Source organism: Rhinatrema bivittatum, chromosome 1 (assembly GCF_901001135.1).
Source record: "Rhinatrema bivittatum chromosome 1, aRhiBiv1.1, whole genome shotgun sequence".
In the NCBI taxonomy this organism is placed as follows: domain Eukaryota; kingdom Metazoa; phylum Chordata; class Amphibia; order Gymnophiona; family Rhinatrematidae; genus Rhinatrema; species Rhinatrema bivittatum.
Genome location: NC_042615.1, coordinates 756,200,235 through 756,226,929, shown reverse-complemented (window position 1 = coordinate 756,226,929; position 26,695 = coordinate 756,200,235). Strand labels below are relative to the sequence as shown.

Sequence of the window (26,695 nt, the reverse complement as noted above, 5' to 3'; positions counted from 1 at the left end):
GTATGCGTTTAGTAGTGTGGTTGTTTTGTTTTTTCTCCATGATTTCTCTTTTTTTCTAAGTTTCCGTTTGGCTGCTCTGATGATTTCATTGTACCAAAGGTTCTGATTTTTTGGTTCTTTTATAGTTTTCATTATTATGGGATTTATCTTATCTGCTATGGTTCTCGTTATGGTGATCCAGGATGATGTTGCGTTTTCTGTGTTTGATATGTCTATGTTTGTTAGTTCAGTTTGTAGATTTGCTTGAAGAGTTTCAATGCAGAAAGGTGGATGGTAAGAGAAGGATTTGGTTGTGCTTTTTCTTGTGAGTTTACAATTTGAATATAGTTTTGCGTGGATGATAGAGTGGTCTGAACATGGTATTTTTGTTATCTTCGATTGGTGGTTTGGCCAAAAATTGGTGTTGAAAATTAGATCTAGTGTGTGACCTGCTTTGTGCGTTGGGCCATTGATAATTTGATTGAGACCCATTGATGATAGTGTGTCAATGATTGAGGAGCAGGCAGGAGAGTAGGGGGCAGTGTCTATGTGTAAGTTGAAGTCACCAAGAATAATTATGGGTTTATTAATTGATATTTTGGTCAGGAAAAATTCAATAAGTGGTGAGCATTTTTTTTCGAGAGTATTAGGGGGGGCATTATACCAGACAAATTTGTAAATGTGGAGAATCAAATAGTGCAATTTCCAGTGGAGAGCAATTGCTTGTTGGAATTAATTTCATATGTAGGTTTTTTTTGGTGATTAGCATAAGGTCACCGCCTTTCTTTTTAGGTCTGGGTAAAGAAAAAGTTCTGTAGGTAGAGTTATTGATTTGGTTGATTAGTACTGTGTTTGTGTTTTTTGCCCATGTTTCTGTGATGGCTATGAAATCTGGTTTTTCATCATGGAGAAGGTCGTCGACGATTGGTATTTTTTTGATTATGGATTGAACATTAAAGAGTAGGAAAGAAAGTGTTAGGTAGCTGCTGAGAGATTTGTTGTTGTTGTGAGTAATGGTTGAGTGTTGATATTTAAGTTTTATTTGTTTTCATTCCTCTGTCGTTCCAGTTGTTGTCAGTGTTTGGGTCATTTCTGATGCTCTTACAGACTTTGGGGGGTTGATGGTTTGCCATTCTTTGATCATTTGGGAGTTGTCTGGAGATTATGTACTGCTAACACTGCGGTTTTCACGAAGGGGTGCACAAAGGGGAGTGCTCCTTTGTCGTGCCCCTTCGGCATGCGATGCATGGCGCGTGATGCCTGGTGGTGTCACTGTCTTAGCGCTCCGGCGCTGGTGACGTGAGGTTGGTGGGCGTGGCTCGCGATCGCGGGCATCTCGCTCTCTGTTACCGGTTTTTAAAAGGCTCCTGCCTTTTTTTTTTCTTTTTTCTCGCCGGTGCTGTAGGGTGGTTGGTGGTGGGTGGGTTGGTTTCTTTTCTTTTTATGTCGCCTGGTGGTGTCGCTGTCTTAGCGCTGGTGACATCAGGTTGGTGGGCATGGCTCGCAATCGCGGGTCTCTCGCTCTCTGTTACCGGTTTTTAAGGGGCTCTTGCCTTTTTCTTTTTCTTTTTTCTCGCCGGTTCTTTTTACGTCGCCTGGTGGTGTCGCTGTCTTAGCGCTCCTTTGAAAATGTGCTGTGTTCTGATTGTCTTCAGTGGAAAAATTCATGTTGCTATGTGTATTTTATTACTTAAAACTTTCTATTAAGTAATAGAAAGGTTGGTGGGCGTCAGGTTGGTGGGCGTGGCTTGCGATCACGGGCCTCTCACTCTCTGTTACCGGTTTTAAAAGGCTCCTGCCTTTTATCATGCTCAGACCCCGCCCATGCCCCTCTTTGTAAACTTTGTATTTGTGCATGCAGAGGGAGATATGCGCATACAGGAGCAGCTTATAAAATCCGCTCGGCACACTCTGGCCCTACTTGTATGCATATCTCCTGGGTTTTGGTGCATGCCGACCTTTTAAAATTCACTTAAAAATTTGCAGGAACTTTTGTACAAATGATGTGCATGTTGGCACATTTTCAAAGGGAAACTCTAAGAAGAGTTTCCTTTTGAAAATTAGATTATAGGTCTACAGGTACTTTTGCACGGTCCGACTAAAAATTGTCCCCTTATTGGATGAGATTGTATATTGTTTGTTTTTTTTTTAATTTTTGGAAGGATGAAAATTCAAAATCAGATTTTCAATTTTTCAAAACATAAAGATGTTTTTGTATTTTTAATTCATTTGTATTTTAATTCATACCTCTCCCCTCCAATGACACCAAACAAAGGAGAAATTGATTATAAGATCAGAAACAAGATATCAAAATTTCAAGGAGGGTGGGGCAGTGATTTTCTTATGGAATTTTTACAGGACAGGAAAAAACTCCAATGGACACTTTTAAATCATGCAGAGAGGCATATTTAACCTTTATTTAACTCTCACTGCCTTAATGAAAAGAACATCATTAATTCTGTTTGTGGGGTATTTGGATCCCATAAATTGGCATTGGTGAAATTCTGGGACGCTAATGGATCCTGACCCAAATACCTAATAAATAGCACAAAGTAACTCTGGAAAAATCTGATTTATTTTGTTAACATTAATTAAACATTTTATTTAGTAAAAAGTTATTTCCCAAGAAAACACTTTTTATTTTTTTGTAAAAACAGGAAAAAAATCTTTTTCTCAGGAATAAACATTGTTTTCAGTGACTCAAATAGAAAGTATTAAGTAATAAAATACACATAGCAACATGAATTTTTCCACTGAAGACAATCAGAACACAGCATTATGGTAGTTATGTGCTTTCTGCACACACACACAGACATGCGTGTGGGTGCTAATGTGCATCCATTTGCCATTACATGCACATGAATGCTGAGATTTTATAACATGTGTGCGCATGTTATAAAATCGGCTATACGTGCGTACATGTGCGCATGGTTTTATATTGGCGTGCGCATAAGGAGGGGGGGAATTTTAGTAGCTACGCAAACTGACACATTAGCCCTTTTTTCCCATTTCGCTCTCAGTTCGCCCCAGTAAAGGAGAGGACGTCCTAATCCACCTAGCTAACTTGCCTTCCTTTTACCCTATTACCCCATCCCTTAAAATCCCGCTGATGTGCCTATTTTTTTTTGTTACATGACTTACATGCCGTCCATAGCAGAAGTAAAGTTACGCAGTATGGAACCCTATCGCGCGCTTGTACGCATAGGGGCGGATTTTCAGAGCCCTGCTCGCGTAAATCCGCCCAAAACCGGGCGGATTTACGCGAGCAGGGCCCTGCGCGCCGGGAAGCCTATTTTACATAGGCCTCCCGGCGCGCGCAGAGCCCCGGGACTCGCGTAAGTCCCGGGGTTCTCCGAGGGGGGCGTGTCGGGGGGGCGGGCCCGGTCGTCGCGGCGTTTCGGGGGCGTGTCGGCAGTGTTTTGGGGGCGGGTACGGGGGCGTGGCTACGGCCCGGGGCGGTCCGGGGGCGTGGCCGCACCCTCCATACCCGCCCCCAGGTTGCGGCCCGGCGTGCAGGAGGCCTGCTGGCGCGCGGGGATTTACGCCTCCCTCTGGGAGGCGTAAATCCCCCGACAAAGGTAAGGGGGGGGTTTAGACAGGGCCGGGTGGGTGGGTTAGGTAGGGGAAGGGAGGGGAAGGTGAGGGGAGGGCAAAGGAAAGTTCCCTCCGAGGCCGCTCCGATTTCGGAGCGGCCTTGGAGGGAACGGGGGTAGGCTGCGCGGCTCGGCGCGCGCCGGCTATACGTAATTGATAGCCTTGCGCGCGCCGATCCAGGATTTTAGCAGATACGCGCGGCTCCGCGCATATCTACTAAAATCCAGCGTACTTTTGTTTGCGCCTGGAGCGCAAACAAAAGTAGGCTATTCGCACGCCTTTTAAAATCCGCCCCATAATTGCTTACACACAGACTTCATGATGCAGTCCCGGCCCGCCCATGTCCTGCTCGTGCCCATGCCCATGCCCTGCCCAGCCTACACTCCACCCCTTTATGTGAAAATTTTTTAAAAGCGCATACCGGAAGATATGAGTGTACTCATGCAGTTTTTTAAATCTGCGTGGTGTGCGCCAGACCAAGCTAACCGCCTATCTCTTGGCTTTGGCCTACTTAGGACTTTCAAAATCGACCAGATACCTTTTGCAGTCCTTATAATGTCTTTGTAATTTCTGGTCTCCTGCTCTGGAACAGACAGCATAACATGCCCTTTTCCCCTTGGCAAGTACAGTGATGGATACTGGGATTTTGTAGTCCAGTGCTATCAACGTAGTTCTTATTGGCCTGGTCAGATTATCAGTATTTTGAAGTCTTTGATCAGTCCATCAACCAACTGTTTTCCCAGCTGAGTAAGGAAAAGGAAGCATCTTTCTCAAGATAATCTGCTGTTCCAAGCAGGATGATTTCTCATCCAAGCAACAAAGCTGAAAATGATACCAACATTAATCAAATTGAAAAACATTGTCATTTGCCCCCTGTTTATTTTGTGTTTGCAAGTAGTCATACATACCAATGTCATGGCACACTCTGCTGAGGTCAGACAGAAGATACTGTGCCAGGGCAGGGATGTACCTTAGAGAGGCTGGGCTGTCTAAATCTTCTGCTTGAGCAGCCAACATTCCCAGTGGTTTGGGCCCTTGAGTGCAGATGGCTTCTAGGACTTATCAGCAGAGATTGGAAGCCAGAAATAGAACAGGATCCAAGAGAAGAACTGAAGACCAAGATTGAAGCCATGGACCAGAAATGAAGCAGGCGTCAGGATACAACAGACATCAGGATCATGCAGGAAGTCAGTCAGGCAACAGGCCATCATGGTGTAAAATCAGTGAGGACTGTTGGATCAACCAAGGTGTGGCAGGCCTGGGTTCCTTATATACAACCCTCAATTTGGGTCACACCTAATACTGGTCCAATGAGAAGCCTCTGTGGGTGGATCTCCCTAACGCTGTTTTAGCTTCATAGTTTCTACAGAATTGTTGCTACACCAGGGGCCCTGTGGCTCCACTGCAAGATCCCCTCACTTTGAAATTCTGGGCTCACAGGTTCAATCCTCCCTGCCCCTGATAGAATACTCCCCACTAGCCTCTCCAGGATCTCTCATTTATGGTTTCTCCAGATTCTTTCAGTAGACCCAGTTCTTTGGCATGGACATTTTGGTCCAGTTCCCAACTATGGTCTCCTGAGTTGTAACCTTTTTAGTCCATGAAATAATGTAGGCATCCTCAGATAACTCTGACATCCAGAATCTGGTGGAAAATGAACTCTTGGTGCCCTTTCACTGTGAATGGTGCTGGAGGATGGGGGCTGTCTTTTTGAGAATGGGTTAGGTTTATGGGCTTCAGAAGGCCCACATGAAAAGATAGATGAACATGCAAATTGGCTGGAAGCTGAAGCCTGAATGCCAATGGATTTATTTTTCTTGAATCAGAAATGGCCTCAAGAACTTCTGCATAAGCTTATTTGAGGATCTGTGCTCCTTATGTACTTTGTGGAGACCCAGACTTTGTCCCCTACTGTGAATTGTGGGACCTTCTGGTATTGCCTGTTTACAAATTTCTTCTGCAACTATTTAGTCTGTTCCAGTTTAAGTTGGACTTGCATGTGTACCTCTGTTAGGGCATTTACCTACTGCACAGCTGCGGAGACCCTCGACTGCCAAGCCTTCCCTTAAGTGGAAGTGAGGACGGATGCCACAGCTTGCAAAGAATTAAGAGGCTTTATTTGCTGAGTATTCAGATTTATTATGTGTGAATTCTGCCATCGGGAGTAACCAGTACGTCAGATTAAAATTACAGAAGCATTGGAGACACTGCTTTAGAGTCTCTGAAATAGCCATTTTGTCTGCCTGTCAGATTGTGGATGGTATGCTGAAGATGAATGAAGTTGGACATCCAGAAGTTTAGTTATCTTTCATCAGAAATGTAAACAAACTGCAAGCCCTGTTTCACGAGAAGAGGGAAGTCCATCGAGCTTGCTTGGAATTCATATTGTGCATGGTCTTAAGGAATTCTAGATTTTTGTAGTCTGTGAAAACTTGGACTTGATGATAGGCCGCTTTCAGAAGGTGATGCCATTCTTCAAAGTCGATTTTATGACCAGGAGCTCTTTATCATAGACATGATAGTTTTTCTCCAATGCTGTAAGCTTGTGAGAATACAAGGCATACAGACTGAAGAGATCCTTAGACCCTCTTCTTTGAGTTAGTATCTTCGATACATCAGCCTCTATTATAAACAGCTGCTTCGGTGTGGGGGTACCAGGATTGAGGCCATTATAAAGGACTTCTTCAGATGCTCAAATGCCAGTTGCTGCTTATGGGCCCACTTGAACGAGTTCCCATCTTAAGAACCTCCATTAATGCTGCTGTCAATTTGGAAAATCCCAGGATAAAACTATGGTAACAGTTTGTGATAGGGATGTGAATCGTGTGATCGATCGTCTTAACGATCGATTTTGGCTGAGGGGGGGGGGGGGGAAATCTGATCGTCTTAGTTTTTTAGGTTAAAAAATCGTTTTATCGGGGGAGGGGGGGAAAACCGGCACACCAAAACAACCCTAAAACCCACCCCGACCATTTAAAATAAATCCTCCACCCTCCCGAACCCCCCCAAAATGTTTTAAATTACCTGGGGTCCAGTGGGGGGGGGGGGGGGGTGTCCCGGCGCGATCTCCCGCTCTCTGGCCACGGCTGCGTTAAGAGAAATGGCGCCGGTGGCCCTTTGCCCTTATCATATGACAGGGCAAAGGTAGCGCCGGCGCCATTTTGGTTCCTGTGACCTGTCGTCACGAGTGCAGGAGATCGCTCCCGGACCCCCGCTGGACCCCCAGGGACTTTTGGCCAGCTTGGGGGGGCCTCCTGACCCCCACAAGACTTGCCAAAAGTCCAGCGGGGGTCCGGGAGCGACCTTCTGCACTCGGGCCAATTTGCCAATATTCAAAATGGCGCCGGCGCTACCTTTGCCCTCACTATGTCGACATAGTGAGGGCAAAGGTAGCGCCGGCGCCATTTTGCCCTCACTATGTCGACATAGTGAGGGCAAAGGTAGCGCCAGTGCCATTTTGAATATTGGCAAATCAGCCCGAGTGCAGAAGGTTGCTCCCGGACCCCCGCTGGACTTTTGGCAAGTCTTGTGGGGGCCAGGAGGCCCCCCCAAGCTGGCCAAAAGTCCCTGGGGGTCCAGCGGGGGTCCGGGAGCGATCTCCTGCACTCGTGACGTCAGGTCACAGGAACCAAAATGGCGCCGGTGCTACCTTTGCCCTGTCATATGGTAAGGGCAAAGGGCCACCGGCACAATTTCTCTTAACGCAGCCGTGGCCCGAGAGTGGGACATTGCGCCGGGACCCCCCCACTGGACCACAGGTAATTTAAAACATTTTGGGGGGGTTCGGGAGGGTGGGGGATTTCTTTTAAAGGGTCAGGGTGGGTTTTAGGGTTGTTTTGGTGTGCCGGTTTTCCCGCCCTCCCCCTCCCCCTCCCCCGATTTACGATTTTTGACGATAAATCGGGGGAATTGTTATTGTATCGCGGCTCTAACGATTTTTGACGATTTAAAATATATCTGACGATTGTTTTAAATCGTCAAAAAACGATTCACATCCCTAGTTTGTGAATCCCAGGAAGCACTGTATATCTTTAAAATTTTTTGGGATAGGCCAATGGGCTATTGTGCTGAACTTACTGGGGTCCATCTGTATTGCTTTAGGAAAAGTTATGTGTCTCTGGAATTCCACTGATTGCTTGCCAAATTCATATTTATCAAGGTCGGCATACAATTCATGTTTCCTGATATGGTCCAGGACCTGACAGATTTGCTAATCATACTCTGCTGGATCTTCAGAAAATATCAAGATGTCACTCAGATATATGACTATGCTCTGATCCAACATATCTCAAACTATTTCATTCACTGGGTTTTGAAAACTAGCAGGAGTGTTTCTTAATCCAAATGGTATCACCATGTATTCAAAATGCATAGCATGTTCAAAACTTGTCTTCTGCTCATCTCCTTTCCTGATCCAGACAAGATTATATGCTCCCCTAAAATCGAGCTTGGTGAATATTTGGGCTGCCTGAAGGCATTCAACAATTCATTAATAAGAGGCAGGGGTAGCCTTGGATTGCAGCTTACTGTGATTCCAAAACTGCAAATAGAAGTCCGATCAGGTGCATGGTGGGTGGAGAATGTGTGTGTGGGGGTGGGGGGGCTAGGGTGAGGTGAGGTGGACATATTTTTTACTCTATTTACCAAGGAGGGCTGGCACTGAAAATTTCTATTTTTAGCCTTTGCAGTGGTTTGGGGGAGGGGGGCTTGGCCAGCAGGGGTGTTAAAATGTAAGGGGGATGGAGGGTGGGAACCAGGCAGAGAGTCCTGCAATCAAAATAAAAAAACAACAACATCAAAATGCCACATAATTGGATATCTTTAGAAGATATATGGTTAAATGGCAGGTTATATGGTCACACAAGGGTTATATGGTCACACAAGGGTGGATAACTTTAGATCTATTTTAATGTAGATATAAATTTATCTGGCTAACTTAAGAGGTCATTTACTAAGCTGCAATATGAGTATATATTCGATATATCTAAATTGTGTTGATATTTCGTGATATTATATGTTATTTTAGCCAAAGTGCATGCAAAGCAGCTAATGCATAAGTAATTCTATGCAAATAAAATAGCACAGCTGGCCCAAGCCGTGTTATTTTCAAAACAGTTATCTACAAATGAAAAAATGTAGCTAACTGTTCCCTGGAGCATCAGAACATGAAAGCACGTCTCAATACTCTAGGGCTACTATTTAAAGGGATTTATTATAGGAAGGGAGGGTCGGCAGGATGGGGACTAGGTGTTTTTTAATGGGAGCAGTGGAGTCTCAGAGGGCAGGGGGTGTTTGGATGATGGGGCGGGGGTGTTAGAGTCCTGGAGGGATTTTTTCTTTCAAAGAGGAGGGGTTTGGTTAGAGGGTGGGGCATTGCCATGTGACAATGCCACCATTAAAAAAAATTCTTTTTGTTACTTTTTTTTGGGGGGGGTGATTCCCAAGATCTCCAGTGAATGTTTCACTTTGGGAAGGTGTCATTTTTGGCCTTTGCAGGCCCTTGAAGGTGATGACAGCCCTGTGCGAAATGGGCCACCATTGTGTGTTTTTCACAGATTCCTCGCAACATTCTTTTCTCAAAGAAAGTTTTTGCGAGAATTAATATAATGGAGAACCTGTCATAATAATTTCCCATGGTAGAGGAAAAATATTGCGGGAACATTCCCGAGATATTTTGCTCCCCCTCAAGAAAATATTGCGGCTTAGTAAATAGACCCTCTAGCCAGTTATAGTTCAAATTCAGCTACGTTAGCTGGTTAACTTAACTCTTCCCAGAAATATCCCTGGAATGGCCCTATAATATTTGGCTACATTTTAGACAGATAATTAGTTATCTGTCTAAGATTTAGAAGGATAAGTGGGGGAAATATTGAAAAGTTGCTGTTTAGCTGGATAATCTGTGAGTTATCCAGCTAAATGCCACTGAATATTGACCCAATATAATATAAAGAACTAATTTATATATGTTTTCATTTATTTGTAGATAGATTTATATTTATTTACTGAATAAGTAAGAAAACTTTAGTGCCATCTGATTTCACCAAATCTTCTAATGTGGGCTATTACCCTTAAAAATCCCTTGAGCACAAAAATTCTTAACTTCTTTCTAGACTTTTATGTCTTTCTTTTTGTATTATGCATGTATTGTTTTTTTTATCAACTTTAAGATGTATTCCCTTATAAACAATCCTACACTATAGTAAAAGGCAGTTATTGGAGCAAGTACTGATGGTTGGTAGTGGGCAGACTGTGTGACCTGCACATAGTGCATAAGAGATTCATGTAGTTTGCCACTTCAGCACTCAGCAGCACTTGGATCATAAGTAAGATAGAAGGGAGCCTAGGCTACACAACTTAGAAAGGGCGAGTAATACATGTTTTTAAATAAATAACATAGTAACATAGTGCTGCTGAGGGGTGGGTGCAAGCTGTATGGCATGGAGCAGCATAGTGGGGAGACAAGCTGTAAAGAAGTTGCAGCCGGGTTATCTATGTGGGGATGTTAGGCTTTACAGGCCAAGGCAGAAAAGGAGCAATCTTTGGATGAGATGGGGATGCGAAAGAGGGAAGGAGGAAGGTCAGAGGAGAAGGGGAGGGGTAGAGTAAGGTTGGAGAAGGAAGGGAGTTAAAGATTTGATGGAAGATATTAGTGGTCAGGGGAAGGGAGAGACCAATAGGGAGTAGAGAGTGCAAGGAGAAAAGAGTGAGCCACACCCACCCTACCTACTCACTCAGTGAAACACACATCACCTGCCCACTCATGCCCCCTCAGACACACCCCACCCATGCACTCAAACCCCTACACAACCACCTACTCATTTGCAAATACATACACCACACACTTACACATCCTCTGGCCACTTAATCATACTCATCCCATTCATTCACTCACACATCCCACCCAATCGTGTAGACATACACACACACACTATTTGCATGCACTTGCTTGAATATATATCCCATCCCCCATTTATGTCCCCCCTACACACATCACTCACACCCAACCATACCTAGTCCCCCACACTCTATACACACCCTACCCTATACATACACACGCATTTCCAATGCTCCCACCATATAAAATTTTACCAACAATGTCATAAATAAAGAAATCCTAACTTCATTATTCTAAAACCAACAACTACTAAGCCATCTCATATCTCACACAATCTACCCACTAGTTGCATACCCCCATCTCTCACAAAACAATCATAACCATAATTACCACACCACTTCTTCCAAACTCTCCCTCATTCACAAATCTCAACACCATGCAGTCTCTGTACACATGCATACCCACCATCCATCTTTCACACTATCCTTAACAATATATAATTTCCTCTCCTTCCATTCACAACTTTACTCTCAGTTTTCACAATTTGGCACAATAAACCACCAATTGCAATACAAAGCGCCCACATACAACACAAACACCACTTCATCAACTGCAACCCATCATCACCACTTTCTCCACAATCACAATTACCATCCCAATCAGCTAAGCCTCAAGCAATACAATGCTCAATCTAAATTCATTATCTACATTCGCATGCCTTTTCTTCTCATCATTTTTGATGGGATTTTCCCTTAGTACTTTATAACTATTTTTTTTGTAAAATTATTGTAAACATTTTTGAAACTAAAATTTACATTATTTCTTGCCATTGCAATATTTGATATTCCATTTTTTCCTACCATTAATCTTGTGATCTTCTCTGCTGGTAGTTCAGTACATTTCTGATTAATCTTCATATTCCAGAAATATGTTGTACATTGACTGCACAAATTTACATTGTATGGTAAACGTATTTTTGTACAGTTTATACAAAAATAAGCATGAAGCATTCTAAATTTAGACTCTCTCACTGACACCTTGTTATTTTGTATGTAATGAATGTATAATCTTTTCAGATGTGTTTTAGTTTTGTTATTCTTTACATCTGCGCTGTTTTCTGTTATGCCAAAGAATTCTTGCATTTTCTTAGAGAAAGATGATCATGTGTCTAAGAATTTATTATAATCTTTTTTTTTAGGACATAGTTATTTTCTCTAATGACATTATCTCCTGCTTTAGTTATTCTATCTTTATATTCTGGTCCCTTCTTTGATTTCCACTGTCTTGCTACTTTTTATTCTTACTGCTAGAGATAGTTGCAGAACGAGTCATTGGAAAGTTCCTAGTGTTTTTTTTTATCCTCTGTATAGCTCAGTAGATATAATTTTGGGTTTAAGACCATCTGTACCTTGGTGATCTCTTTAGCTCTTTAACAACCTCTTTGCAGTAAGTCTTATTATTGGGCATTTTTAACACATGTGAACAAAGGTTCTATTACCTCCACAATCTCACCAACCTAGTGGAGTATCTATTTTTCCTATAATATACATTTTTTTCTGGAGTTTAGTCTACTTGCAAAAGAAAATGAGCATCTGTAATTTAGTCTATGTGTAGTTTCCTACTGGAAGTCTTCTAGGAGTTTTTGTTTAATTCTTCCAAGCTTTCACATGTGGTGGGATTTTACTGCTTCATTTCTCTAATAGGATTTTATATCTTTTGAATAGTAATCCTTTATAAACCCTTTTTATAAATAATGACTTATCTAGTTTCAATGGCCCACGCGTGTAAAATCTGGGAGTCAGCGCGTGACCGGGTTGTGCGTGTGCCGAGCGCAGTTTAGATAGGGCCCAGCCAAGCGCGTAACACCCGAAATGGACAGAAATGCTGGGCATCGAAAATGGGCGAGCCGGGGGCAGGGTCTGGGCTGGGAGGCAGCTGGCTGGGACAGTGGCTTTTAGGCCCTCTCCTGGGGAAGTGGGCGTCGGCAGCCAACCGGCGCACGGTAGTTACTTATTATTTATTTATTTATTTAGAAACTTTTATATACCGACAACCGTTTCCACATCGTATCGGTTCACAGATAACTAAAAAACTTTAGGCATTGCCTTTACATGGAACAGTAAACTATGAACTAGGGAACAGCAAACATCTAACAGCTCATAAATAGTATTTACAAGGGAGGAGACAGAAAAGATTAACTACAGCATGGGAACTAGGAAGGCAAGCGGGGTAAAACGGGAGGATATGTAACTTCGGGGTAAAACGGGAGGATATGTACTTCTGATCCGAAGGAGCAGAAAGTATAAAAACAAAAAATTTAGGGATAGCTAGGGTTATATTAGGGCTTGGGGAGGAGAGATGAAAAGGCAGGAAGGGTAGATAGGGGTATAGGAATGTTCCCTCCCAGTCCGCTCTTTAATTGGGGAGCTGGGGAAGACCCTGTTGCGTCACTGAATGTTTCTTTCAAAAATTTCCCCCTCCCCGTTGCGCACGTTAGAGGACACCTGCCCGCACATATGCGGGCGGATATTAAAATCCGGCACGCATGTGCGAGCGGGAACCATATTTTATAACATGTGCACACTGTGTGCATGTTATAAAACAGCCACGCCCATGTGCGTGGCTGTGAACCGCACGCATATGGATGCACGTGTGCTTCCTTTAAAATCGACCCCTTGATTTCTTTTGTGGTCTGACTTTATAGCAAAGTAGTTGAAGTACCTGATTTGAAAGTATTGGCAATAGGGCATTTGGGTCTCTATCTTAGGGGGTCATTCTCTTTTCACGTGCGATAGCTAGCTCGGGGCGGGCTCGGGGCAGAGTCGACCCCGGAAGAGGAGGAGTCGGGGCGGCACCAGGGCCGACGCTGCAGACACATCGTTGGCGGCGAAAGGTAAGATTCCTTATCACCGCCAGTTTCGTGCTGAATAACTACACCTTGGATTCTCTAAGGTCTACGACCTTAAGAGAATCCAAGCCTTAGTTTCTATTTCAATCTGTTGTGGTGATATAAATATGCCTTTCTCGTTTCGGGAACGCCCCCGACACGCCCCCTCCCTGCCCCTTTTCCAAAGCCCCGGGACTTACGCGCGTCCCGGGGCTTTACCCGTGCCCGCGGCCTATGCAAAATAGGCGCGCGGGCACGCAGGCCTTTTAAAATCCGCCCCTTAGTGACTAAGGATTGACATTCCGATGGTGCTCATTGAAAGCATTTTGAGTCGTATCAAAAAATATTTAAAGTATAATTTGGAACGTTGCGCAAGCAAGTCTCCCATTTTCAATGCTCATGTGCAGTCTTTCCAATTGTAGTCTTGCTTTTTTTTTTCTCCAGACATATTGATGTATGTTTGATAATTTTATTAAAGAAGTTAGGGGGAAGTTTGATGATAACAATAAAAGTAAATATATTACCCTTAGTAGTACAGGCATTTTGATTGCACTAAGCAGCCTTACCAGGTTACAGATACCATGTTCCACCTGTTTAATTCTGTAGTATAGGCTTACAGTGCAGATTATTAGATCTATTGGTAGGGTTACTCCCAGGTATTCTGCTTTTTGTGTCTTTACTCTGAAAGGCCAGTCTCCTCTCCATTCATTTTTACATTCAACTGGTAGGATTGCTATTTTAGCAGTAATGATGACAAGAATCGAGTGGAACCCTATAGCCTAACCAATTTATTAAAGCATGAGCTTTTGAGGACAGATGCCACTCGATTCCTGTCATTTTTGCTACACCAGACTAACATAGCTGTCCCTCTGATGACTATTTTAGGAATGTTAACCTTAATTACAGAAACCTTATGGGTGAATATTAAAAGCCCTACGTGTGCATCAAAGCCAGGCGACACGTATATATTGGCCCAGTGCACACTGTGCAGATTTTATGAGGCACTCGGGTGCGTGCGTATCTTCTGGTACCTGAATAAAATGTATTTTTCATATAAGGGGCAGGGCATGGGAGTTCCAGGAAATATGAATGAAACCAGCGCATAAGTATTTACACACACCAGTGTGTGTCGGGGTCCCTATTTGCGTAACTTTACTTTTGCTATGGACAGCGTGTAAGTAATGAAACAAAAAAAACTAGGTTAGTCAGTGGGATTTTAAGGGTCGGGGCTAATAGGGTAAAAGGGAGGCAAGTTAGCCAGAGGGTTTAAGAAGTCCTCTCCTTTACTGGGGTAAACTGGGAACAAACCGGGCAAAAAGATAATTGCGTCGGCGTGCATATCTACTAAAATCTCCTCCACGTACGTGATCGAGGCGGAATTTGCACACAGATGCGCACATCAATGTAAAATTCTGCACACCTGTGCTCGCGAATAGCCGCGTATGTTATAAAATTGCTGTGTCCATGTGCGCGAGCCGGCAAACACAGGTACATGTACTCCTGCGCACAGGTCTTAAAATTCACCTTTTATAGAATTGTTTTGTTATATCAAGCAAGTGTGGGATTGAGATCTTGGGATCTTGTGTGAATATCATTGTGGTCTACTCCCTCTGTACTAATTAGTTTGATATTTTCATTCATTCTGATTTTGCAAGCAAAAGGTTCTACTACTAGTGAAATCAGCAGGGGTCACAGAAGGCATTTCTGTTTGGACTCTCTGTATAGTGTTAATTCTGATCTACAGCCCTATACTGGTATTGTAGCTCACAGGTTTTGATATCCATTTTACAATATTTTGTCCTGAATTTACGTTTTCTATGAATTGATTTATGTGCCAGATATCGATGAGACTAGTATATTGTCAGAAGGAACTACAGATAAAACTTTTGAATCATGTTTATAAATAAAAATCTGGTATGTCATAAGGCTGGGATTTGGTGCAGACAAACAACACTATCTGTCTTCTTGTAGCTGTACACTTCATGCAATAGTGCTAGATGGGCATTTGAAGTTGCTTTACTTTTACTTACTTATATAAGTCACATCCACGAATTCTGGGTCCGAGACATTACTCCCCTTTTCATTGGTTGCATTTACAATGATGGTATAAAGTGTCCAGATGGATGTGTGCTTCTTATCAAAATAACAAGAGTTTGGGCCGGAAGTTTTATAGTCTGGGCATTCCAAACTTTCTGACTGCCTGAAAGAAAAGAACAAAAAGAAAATGCAATAGGAAAGAAACAAAATAATATATACACAAAGGTGTGCATTACTTCCTGCTCAGAACTGCTGTTGGAAGTTGTTTATTACTTACCCGCAAGAAGGCTCATGTACAATATGTTAGCTCCAGGGATATCAGCATAGCATTGGTGTTAACACTGAGATGATATTACAAAGGATGACTGCAGCTTTTATCTCTAAAAATAGCATTGCATTATTATTATTATTATAGGGTTTTTTTGTGGGAGGGTTAGGGTTAGGGGCGGGCAGTATTTCGTCCTTTCTCCTCCAGCTCAACTGGAACCCCTACTGCAGGCCAAGTATCTCCAAACATTTGACAATTTCCTTGACCCAGGAATATTGCGGAGTTTTGGGAACAGAGTTTCTAGGCTTCTAGACCTTTTTTAAAATTCATATTCAATTGAATTCAATTAGTTTTACAGTAAAAATCATACCCTCAGCATTTTATCTCTTTTAATATGGTTAGCTTTAGTTTCATGCAGAGCCCTGTATAATTTTAAGTTCTACAGTATAAACTGCATTAGTATCATTTATATTAATGATACTTAAACAATAAATCCCAAAGAAAACAGCATTTACTGGCAGTTAGTGCTATTTGCAGGACCTGATGGCCTTTCACCCATATGCAAGGATTGTTGCTATTATAAGAGTAATATATTTTTAACAATACTTTTTAAGGAGTTGATGGAGTTGTGTATATGTCAAGACATAGAAGTTCCATGGTTGCATTGAGGCTGATAATATTACTAGAGCTTGCCAGAAGTGAGCCTGGCTTAAACAACTATTTATAATAAGAACTATGCACACTGCTAATTTACACATTTATGATTTGGGCCAGATGCATTAATGGTGTTCTTCCACTTTGACTCTATGGAAAAATGGAACACACATACATGTACATATATAAAACACAAAGGAGTTAATAAGGTGAATTTAAATTGCTCTGATGCTTGAAACAAACACAAAAGGACTTAATAAGGACACTGGCTTTCTCAGTTTCAACTGTAAAATGTTACTGTTTCATCAGCTCAGTCATTCCCCAGCTTCTACACGTCCCTTTGCTGAGGCGTAATGGCATACGCAGGCAGCCTAAGGCCTAGATGACTTAGTACTATTTAAACCCAGTGTAATTGAGCAGTTTCTTCACTGGCCTGATGAAGGGAGGATAACACTTGAAAGCTAGTGACAGATTTATTAAGTTAATCCAATAAAAAATATCACCTAGAACTTGTTTGAAATCCCTTTATTCTATATATCCAAGTGGACGCACTTGGCACCCACAGTTCCTTTTCTGTTAAATGTACACTAGTTTAACCTATTCTAGATGGATGAATGACTTGGCATTCACCAGACTTCCCTGCAGCATCTTGGTACAATGAAACACTGACTGTAATTTAAAATTTCCTTAGAATATCACCAGATTTTAATAATGTTCATTTCCATGGGTTATCTGCATTTACTTGTGTAAAACCGATTCTTCTGGTCAGAGCCTTTGCTAATTTTGTCACACATCCTCATCAGAATCGCATCCGTTCAGGAAGATAATGTGCTATTGATACTAAAGAGTATCTTAACCTTTTACTAACAAGGCATTTGACAGCTTTATGGTCAATGCAATTTTGTTGGTGTTTTGGTAATAAAATTTCCACTCCATAATAACTTATTATCTCTTTATATATTAAAACAATCCATGCACCACTTTTTTAGCCAAAAGGGTGTATTGTTAAATTATAAAAAAAAATTATAATATTAAGAGAAAGGTAGCATTTTGTATTACACTAACAAGTAAATTTTAAAAAGCTGGCGAGCAGAAGAACCGTGAGATACGCGCGTGGCGGGGCCGTGTGAGTGCCCCGGGCATTTTAGAACGGCGGCAGCCACGCACGTATCTCATGGTACGCGCAGAAGAGCCAGCTGTGAGAAAAGGGGCGGGCCAGGGGCAGGCCAGGGACAGGGCTATTTTGTGCAATAGAGGAGCGGACTGGGAGGGAACTGGGGATGCACCGATCGCGTTTTTTTAAATAAAATCTACCGCCCTTGCGCGCGCCGATATAAAATTTGGCGTGCATGTGCGCGCGGGTATTGTATTTATAAAATCGGCACATCCATGGCGTGTGCGCTGGGAACCGTGCACACATGGACGCAGGCGCGCGTCTTTGAAAATCTACCTCTTAGCTCCTGCTGTGTTTCAGGTGAACTTTTCAGTCTAAATTCCACTGTTCCATGAATATCTCTGGTTAATCCCTTAGTTTCTGGGTCAGATTTTTTGACTGGCACACTGCAACAGAATAAATTGGAAGAGCTCTAGGGAGAGGCAGCTGTTTAGTGTGGTTGAAGTCAGAGGCACAGCAACACCTGGCAAATTTATGGGCCAGCTGTGGATTTCCCATGCTTTAGAGCAGTCAGCAAAATTAATCCTTTTATAAAAGTGTTATTTCCTCCAAATTCATTAGCCTCTCCCTGGTGCTGGGCCTGATTATCTGCTGCTTAAATATTACAACCCTCAAAGGCTCAAGAAGCGGATTAGAAAGTCACTGGGGAAGGAATGGCTCCCTTGCTTCCATGCACTGCCTAAGAAACATGGAGTCATATTTTTCTAAGAATATATGGAACTATAAAGTACAATACACTTTTTTTCATTTCAAGGCATGTTTCTCCAGACATAGCAACACTGATGTCCTCTTCACATGACATTCGTTTTATTTATCTGATCCTCATCAGCTTAGATAATGGTAACCCCAGTCAGCTGACACAGACCTACAACGGAACCTGAAAAGTCCTATGATCTAAAATCATAGTGGAATGTAGTCCTGAGAAACATTGCTCCTTACTTTTCTGTAGTGTACAGGAGGGTGTAGTTGGTAGGTAGTCCTCCATCATAGCCTGGCTTCCACCAACAGGAGAAGGTTTCCTTTTCTGGAGAGCGACACTTCATTATTTCTGGCTTATCAGGAGCAGTTTGCCCTGTGGAAGGTCATAAATTACCCAGTAATCACCACTGTAATTGTTATTTTCCAAAAGTAAAGTTAATTAAGTGAAAGGCAGCAACTGTACTTGGGACTTTTGGGACTACCAAGACCACTTTGGGACTACCAAGACCACTTTTGGGACTACCAAGACCACTTTGTCATGCAATGTTTATCAAATGGTTAACACAATACTCTCTCACGCTGTATTCTAAAATTAATAGTTACTACAGTAAATCCTATTATGCAAAGTTCATTAGTCAAACATCCAATAACTACTCTACTAGCATACGTCTGATTTCTCAAAAAAGGACAATAACTAGTTACATGTGATATAGCAAGTTTGAACTCACTTATGGGGTTATTTTCTAAAGGCCATATCACACACATACGGCCGTATCGCGTGCGATAAGCCTCTATCGCATGCGAAAAGGCCCTTTTCGCGTGCAATAGCATGCAAATTCGATTCAGGGAAGAGTCGGGGTGGCGAGGGGAGGAGTCGGCGGTGTTTTCGCTGGCGGCGATAATGTTACTAACATTATCGTAGTCAGTAGCGCGCCCAACAGCACCACCTTTCACGGTGGCGCTATTCGGCGCGAAAGCCGGCAGCCAGCACACCGCAGCCGACGAAATCGCACTGCCTTCGTGCGAAGGCTGCGGGCTTTTGCAGACCCGCCACCTGTTTTCGCTGGATTCATCATTCTGCGAAGAATGATGAATCCAGGTCTTAATTAGGCATATGATCACCTCAATGATTTGCTGTTTTTAGGTGCCTACTACCAATGTACAAATCAAAAATAATTATGCAGGACGTTCTGCATATCAAGAGCAGAGTCACACTCATGATTCTGAAATAGCCTTTTCATTGGCACTTTTTGGAATTTAAAACCATGCCTACGAAGTCCCAATAACAAGTGGTTAAAAATAAAAATCATTCTTTGAAAGAACCTCCAATTGGAAAATTTTTTTTATGTCCTTTCACAAATCGTTAACACATGTAATGTTTCAAGAAATAACGAATGACAAGTTCTGATGTCTAGAAAAAAGAATAATGAATGACAAGTTCTGATGTCTAGAAAAAAGTCTACTACTTAATTGTTTCAATAAAGCAACTAAGGACTATAGCTGCAACAAATACTTTTAAAACGCTATCAAATAATACATTTAATATATGCCACCCTTAGGTAATGTTTGTAGTGTCATATGATGTGCAAAGAAATATCAGATGACAAAATATTATTAAAGTATTCACAATATTGTATAATTATATGAGCACTTCAAGGGGAAAATAATATTTATATATTAGGGAAGTGCAGTCTAGTGCTTAGAGCAGTGAACTGTGACCAGGTAGAGTGCTGGGGCAAGTCTCAAGACTTGCCTCTGCCACTGTGCCACTCAGGCAAGTCACTTTGTCACCCTCTTCTTCCAGGACCAAGTTAAAATGAATGCATTTGTCTTAATTTGACTTTCCTGGTTAAAATATTGAAAGCTATAATTCAATTTATAAAACTATATGAGATGTGATGTAAGGACCTGACTATGTATACCCTAGAGGAGAAAAGAGACAGAGGGGATAAATCAGGAAACCTTTTCAGAGGAGAGGTTATACTAGACCATGAAGTCATGGTATGAGGCTCAAAAGGGGATAGACACAGGAGTAACGTCAGAAAATATTTGTTTACAGAAAGGGAGGTTGATGCATAGAGTGATCTCCCAGGGGACGTGGTAGAGACACAAGCAGTAATGGAATTCAAGAAAGCCTGGGATAAACATAGAGGATCCTTAGTTATGAGGGAAAAGTAGGAGATCAAATGGGATCTGTGCACCAGGAATGAAACTGGCTGGATTAAATAGGCCTTGCATCATATTCTATGTGTTTAAATGCAGGATTAAGAAGAGACATCTAGAGGGTCATTTTCAAAGGCATTTCTCTGGGTGAAATGGTGCTTTACCTGACATGTAGATAAACGTATGTGCATATGTCATGCATGCGCATAGGTTTACTCTGATTGAGCTGAGGCATTTCTGGAGAAGGATATGGGGAAGGGTTTGCACTTATGCACATATATTTGCATTTTCAAAAATATGTGCTTAAAATATCAATAATATTTTCCATATACATACCCCAAGGTACAACTGTGTGGGTTCATTTCGAGGGATAATATTCCAAGTGGATTTATGTGCATAAATCTGCTGGGAAAATTGGTGTACTTACGCGAGTATTTGCCAGATACGTTATGCAGGCTACTATAAAACTACCCCTTAAAGTGAAGCTTTACAGATTTATCAGCATGCCGAAAATTTTTGAAGCTATGACCACTGAGGTCATGTACTTACCATCCAACAAATTTGTGCTCTGTAAAAGCAACAAAATGAAGGTGAATGAAGGCCAGGCTGTTATTTCCAGGGTTCTTTGCATGTTGTCTATTTCTTTCCAACAGGAAAGGCAAGATTAAAGCTCACTGCAAAAGAAAACAAAATGCAACATGCATAAATTCACAGTCAGTAAACCACATACTTTTCTTTAGCAAGGATAAAGGCAAGTTCTGAGTTAGAGTAAATGACTATATATTAGAAAATAATATATGCTCCTTAAATTATCAGTTCAAATGCAAGACAATGAGCTGTTTTAGCACTAGAGGTCAGCAGAACACAGTTTACATGAGGTTTGGCAAATGTTGCTGTTTTCTGTTTCCTGCTTAAAATGCTCATCTTTTATTTCATTTCCACAAGCAGGAAGCACAAGTGCTCCAATTAGAATGGCGTATTGTACTATATCTATGCAGTAAATGGATCTGCAAGAGGACTTTGCATTCTAACCTCCTTACCCCATCATGGATGATGTTGCAAAGTTGGCTTAGTTCCAGCCTTGCTCTGTTGACTGGGACTGTGTGCTGAGTGTGCAGGCCGTTGTCAGGTAAGGGAAATTAAGCACACGTGTCCTGTGAAGCAAGGGGCTTTCATCTCTTTTTTTACCGCAATAAACATTCCAGCTTCTATCAAGGGATATCACTGTAAACAATTGTAAAGAAGTGCTCTCTGCAGAATGGAACCGCTAGAATTACAGCTGGGAAACTGCACTTATGAAGCAAATTAAATCCTCTTAATGCCGCCACAAATTTCACCTGCAATATTAAGAAATGATAATGCATGTCTCCTCTCCTTAGCTGGGTATTTGGCATCCACACTAAGTGCTGGTTTAAGCATATTACGTTTGTTCTCAAGTACTCAGTATGGGCTGTTCTGCATAATCCAGCCTCTCACCAGCCTGCTTTTCCATCATATGGAGCAACACGGATTGCTGGGGATATTCTTTGTCGGTGTTTGCTGCTTCCTTGTGTTTACAGTTTATATTTCATGAGACTAAAATGTCCAGCTCCTTTCCCTGTTTAAACCTGACTTCTCTGTTGACTGTCACACCCAGGGTGACGTCAGGTGTTGTTTGGAGAACATTCAGGAAGCTCTGGTATAGAGTTTGTTTGCAAAGGGAGGATGCTTTGTTGATATGATTATCCCCAGTTCCAATTTCATTTTCAGCGCATTAAGAAATGGTTCCTTCCAAGGTACAGCCACATAAAACTGCTTTAAATTTAAACAACCTCATTCAAATACAGTATTTACTTACTAGCAACAAACATTTATTTCTCTCTTTTCTGGTCATTAGGCAAAGCTCTTTTTGTATGCATTGTGTAGTATGTTAAATAAGTCATGCATTTCCTTTTCTATTGGAGCAATCAAAGGTAAGTAAATGTCTTTAGATGTACTTTCTATATAAAAGTTTTTGTCGCTTATCAGAATTTTTGTCAATTATCATTTTTAATTTGCTTTTCCCCCCTAGAGTTTTTCTTCTTTTATGTATTTCTGATCTAATCAGCACTCTCTCTATCCCTGCCTGCCCAGCAGCAATTATTCACAAGGGATTCTGAGAGAGAGGCACCATAGGAGCATGATTCATGGATTTCTCTGCTTCTTCCTACCATCTCCAGCCCTAAGTCTTGAATCAGGATTTGTGCTAAAGCAGCTCCCTCCCTCTTTCAGCAGTGAAACTAGTGCACTCTATAGGATCACATGGGTCATGTCAGCCAAGAGAGGCTAGTTGGCTTCACTGAAGATTGCCCTCTGGCTCTGGGAGACAAAAAATATTCCATCTAAGGTAGAATCCTTATTATCCTTAATATAGGTTTGAAATACATACCATTTAAGATTAAATCCCAATTTGATGTTGTTCAAAAGTGTTTCAGTGCGTTTCTTTTTATGTTTCAAAAGCATATGTGGCAAACTATACAATGTGTTTCTACCTTTTGACACTTCAAATGAATTTGAAACTCAAATGGAAATAACTTTCAACCTCAAAAAAAGAGAATATCAGATGATGATTGTACTGCATCTCTGCAGTGTTTGTCCCAGCCCAGACCCACCCAAGATGCAAATGCAAATTGAAAACCTGAACCTAGACACTTATTTGGCAGTGCATGGTACCACTCAGGACTTTTCAGGGGGTACTTGCCAGTTCTGAGTATTGGCATGGTTTTCTGTGGTCCCTCAAAAAACATGGGAGTTGGGGGCGGCACCTTTGAGTGCGAATGTTACAGCTATATTGGAACCCTGGCATTTCTCCAGTATTTTTACTTCTCCTCACCACTTATTTCTGAACTATTTGTGGTTTGCCATCCTAATCTACAATGAGATCCAGTAGAATGAGGAATATCAATGAGAAGTCAAGCCATCTCAAAGATTACTATAGAGAGACTGGCGATACCAGTAATCCGAGCGCCATATGTATGAGGAATGGCATGATGGGAGGTAGGCTGCTGGGATCTAAGGAACCGGACTCGCAGAGTGATCAAGTGTTTTTAGAACTGAGAGCTCTGCATGATGATGTTCTCAAAGATTTTCAGTCCTATAAGGCTTCCATGAATGACGTTAAGGATAAGCTTTATAAACTGTCTCCTCATGTAGAGAAACTTGAGCAAAGAGTCTTTGATCTTGAGGATGAGAATTGGGGGCAGCTAACTCTTTAGCAGAGACACAGAAGCAAGTGGTTGACCTGCAGGGAAAAGTAATAGATCTTGAAGATAGATTCTTTTGGATGAATGTCCAAATTCTAGGGATCCCTGAAGATGCAAAAGGGACAAATATCCTTTTGTTTATGAAGCAACTACTACAAAATGTATTGCAACTGACTGAGTTTGCTCCAGAGTTTCTATTGGATTGAGTGCATAGATCCTTGGTCATGCAGAAAAGTAGCAGAGGCAGACTTCAGCCAGTTCTGATCAAGTTTCATTCTTTTTAAACCAAAGAATGGGTTATATGGAGGTCTAGAGAACTGGACAATCTGCAATACCAGAACTATCATATTTATACCTATCCGGATGATAGTATGGACAAATTAAGGAAATGGGCAGCATAAGTTGAGGTTAAAAACGACTACATAAGCAATGAATATGTTTTTGTCTATTGTATCCTGCAAAACTCTCTATTTATCTTAATAGAAAATGGAAAAAATTTTATTTATCTGCCAATGCTAAAATATTTCTTCAAAAATGGTTCGAATTAGCTAACTTGGTCTCATGTGGCCTCAACCTCATCCAAGCATTCTGCTGCAAATGGGAGTACTGTGGGTGGAAAATTCAGCAAATGCAGGTTTCATTCCTCAACTTTGCAGACCCAGTGAGTCAAATGTTAGCTTTGGAAGCAGCTGGCAGAAAGATGGATGCAAAGTTTCCATTTTCCTCAATTTCTTTGATGTGGGGTAGAATGAGTGCTTTACAGTTATGTTCCTGGAGTCTTAAGCGATTAAATCATCCAGTTAAGAGGAAGAAGGTGATCCATTGACTTCAGAAACTTCATGAAGATATTCTCTAGGAACATGAATTATAGTTTTAGAGCTAAATAGATTGCAGGATGTTTTACTGCATCCTTTTAAGGAAAAAAAAGAAAAGAGGGGAAGCAATTTTGAGAAAAAAGTCAGTTTCTTTTCATTCTGAAAAAGTTATTTTCATACCCAAGGGGAGATATTTTTTGTTAAAAGGGCGGCTGGCTGGGTTATGGTCACTATGCTGAATACTTATGCTCCAAATTAGTGGTATAAGATGTTTTCCAATCTATTTTTGATTTGGTATTTTCTGAAGGGAAATGGATTTTAATGCTTGGGTGGCTTGCAATGTTATTCTAGACTCTGCCTTAAATAGAAGAGATGCTTAATTTGTGGGTATTGGGAAGGGGGCCTCTTAATTTTTACTGGATAATATGAAGGATCTGGGATTAGTGGATGCATGATGGAGAAGTCATCATGGAGTAACATACTACTTTTTTTTTCCAGCTCCTAAATAATCATATACAAGGACTGATATGTGGTGGAGGGGGGATAGAAGATATATGGCAGGTTCAATGCTGTGAGCTTGATATTATAGCAATCTCAGATCATTTTCATGTCATGCTCCTTGCTGTCCAGGCAAGAGGGGGAAGTTGGAAGTTAAATGAATCACCCTTACAGAATGCTGATATTTGTCAGAAGATTGTGCATAGTAGGAAGAATTTTTGAAATTTAATGATTTACCTGAAATTGATATTAATATTTTTTGGGAAGCTGGAAAATCTACTATGAGTGTCATGCCTGCTGTGCAGACTCTGTGCCAAGGTTCAGCCTACTGTATAGTCTTCCTTCCATCAGGAGTCCTCAGTGGGCCCTGCTTTCTGCCTTGCCTGTTACCTCCTCTCTGTTCACCTACTATCTCAGCCCCAGCCTTACTTAACCTAGCCTATCCAATAGCTCAGTGCCTTTTTATTGAGTCACCTCAGCTCTTTGACCTGGCCACCTTGTACCTGTGCTTTGCCTTGTGGTCTACCCAGGCCTTACCTTGTCTTGTGATTTCTGGGCCTCCTGCCTTACTTTGCTTTGTGGCTTCTGGGCCTCCTGCCTTAGCTTGCCTTGTGGACTCCAGACCTTCTGCATTATTTCACCTTGCGGCCTCCAGGCCCTCTGTCTTGGATAGTGGCCTCCAGGCCCTCTGCTTAGTGGCCTCCAAGCCTTCTGTGTTCTTTGTCCTATCTCATCCTTGTCCTGCCATGTCTTGACCTGTCCTTGTATTGTCCAACCCTTGTCCTGCTCTGTCTCTGTCAGGTCCTTGCCCAGCTCAATCACTTCTTGCCTGTTTTCCTAGTTGTGGCCCTGTCTCCAGCTCTGTCTTACAATAGCTCCAATCTAGCCTTTCTCACTGTCCAAAGTGATAGGGAGTTATTATTAGATTATGTGAAGAGCTTTGTTACATGGCAGGCGGGAATAACAATAGTGGGACAAAGCAATCACTAATCAATAAATAAAATGTGGATAAATATTAATTGTACAAGAGCTTAACATAAGATTCTTTTTAAACCATGCTAGTTTCACATGCTTTTTTTCTGAAGTCTATTAGTAAGTGACCAGTTTAAATAGGAACAGGAAACATCTTGTAACTGCTGAGAAGGGTCAGTGTCTGCACTGTTGATGACTTATGCAGTAGCAGGATGTCTTCTGCTGGCAGAAACAACAATTAAGACATAAATCTGATGAAGTTGTGAATACAAAATAAGACCAACTGAATTTGCAACATCTGGTCTATAGTGAGAAAAGGATAGCTTGAATTTAATTGTAATGAACAGCACCCTTTAGATCATATAAGACCTTTATGGTCTAAGGGCCTGTGTCTCCTGGATTTTTCACAAATATGTTGGCTTGCAAAATGGGAGATTTATAAGGGAGGTATCATCTTTATAAAGCTTTATTATTTCTTTATAAATCTTTAGCTTTTATTATTGTAACGCTATTTGCATTTTACTGATTTATCCAATATTACTATGATGTTGTTTGCCTTTATTGATATTCACTGTGATACTTTTTACTTTTTCTGATTTTTATTATATTTTACAATTTTTAGATATTTGCTTTTACCAGTTTGTGTTGTGTGTTCTATGACATAATATATTCCCACTCAGCTCACCATTTACCCTTGCACCAGGTCCAATCCAGCCTGTCTTGTACTAGTTCCAGACCATCCTGTTCTGCACTAACACCAATTCGAGTCCAGCTCTCCCTGTATCTGTTCCAATCCCAGTGTGCCTCTAATCCTTGCTGGGCGCCTGACTCCAACCAGTATCATGATGTTCATCACGAGTCAAGTCTTACTGGCCCCCAGAACCCAAGGCCTCAACCTG

The 26,695-nt window shown here is 41.7% G+C and overlaps 1 protein-coding gene across 2 annotated transcripts in view; it reads right to left on the bottom strand.

Moving 5' to 3' along the window:
* PRLR (prolactin receptor) overlaps window positions 1-26,695 on the bottom strand; it is a 610,827-nt gene that overhangs the window by 49,134 nt on the left and 534,998 nt on the right. For both annotated transcript variants that reach the window (XM_029578943.1, XM_029578952.1), the window contains 3 exons: window positions 20,840-20,964; window positions 18,368-18,500; window positions 15,326-15,495 (listed from right to left, as the gene is read on the bottom strand). In XM_029578943.1, coding sequence (XP_029434803.1) covers window positions 15,326-15,495; window positions 18,368-18,500; window positions 20,840-20,921 — 385 coding nt within the window. In that variant the 5' untranslated portion in view covers window positions 20,922-20,964. The remainder of the gene's footprint in view (window positions 1-15,325; window positions 15,496-18,367; window positions 18,501-20,839; window positions 20,965-26,695) is intronic.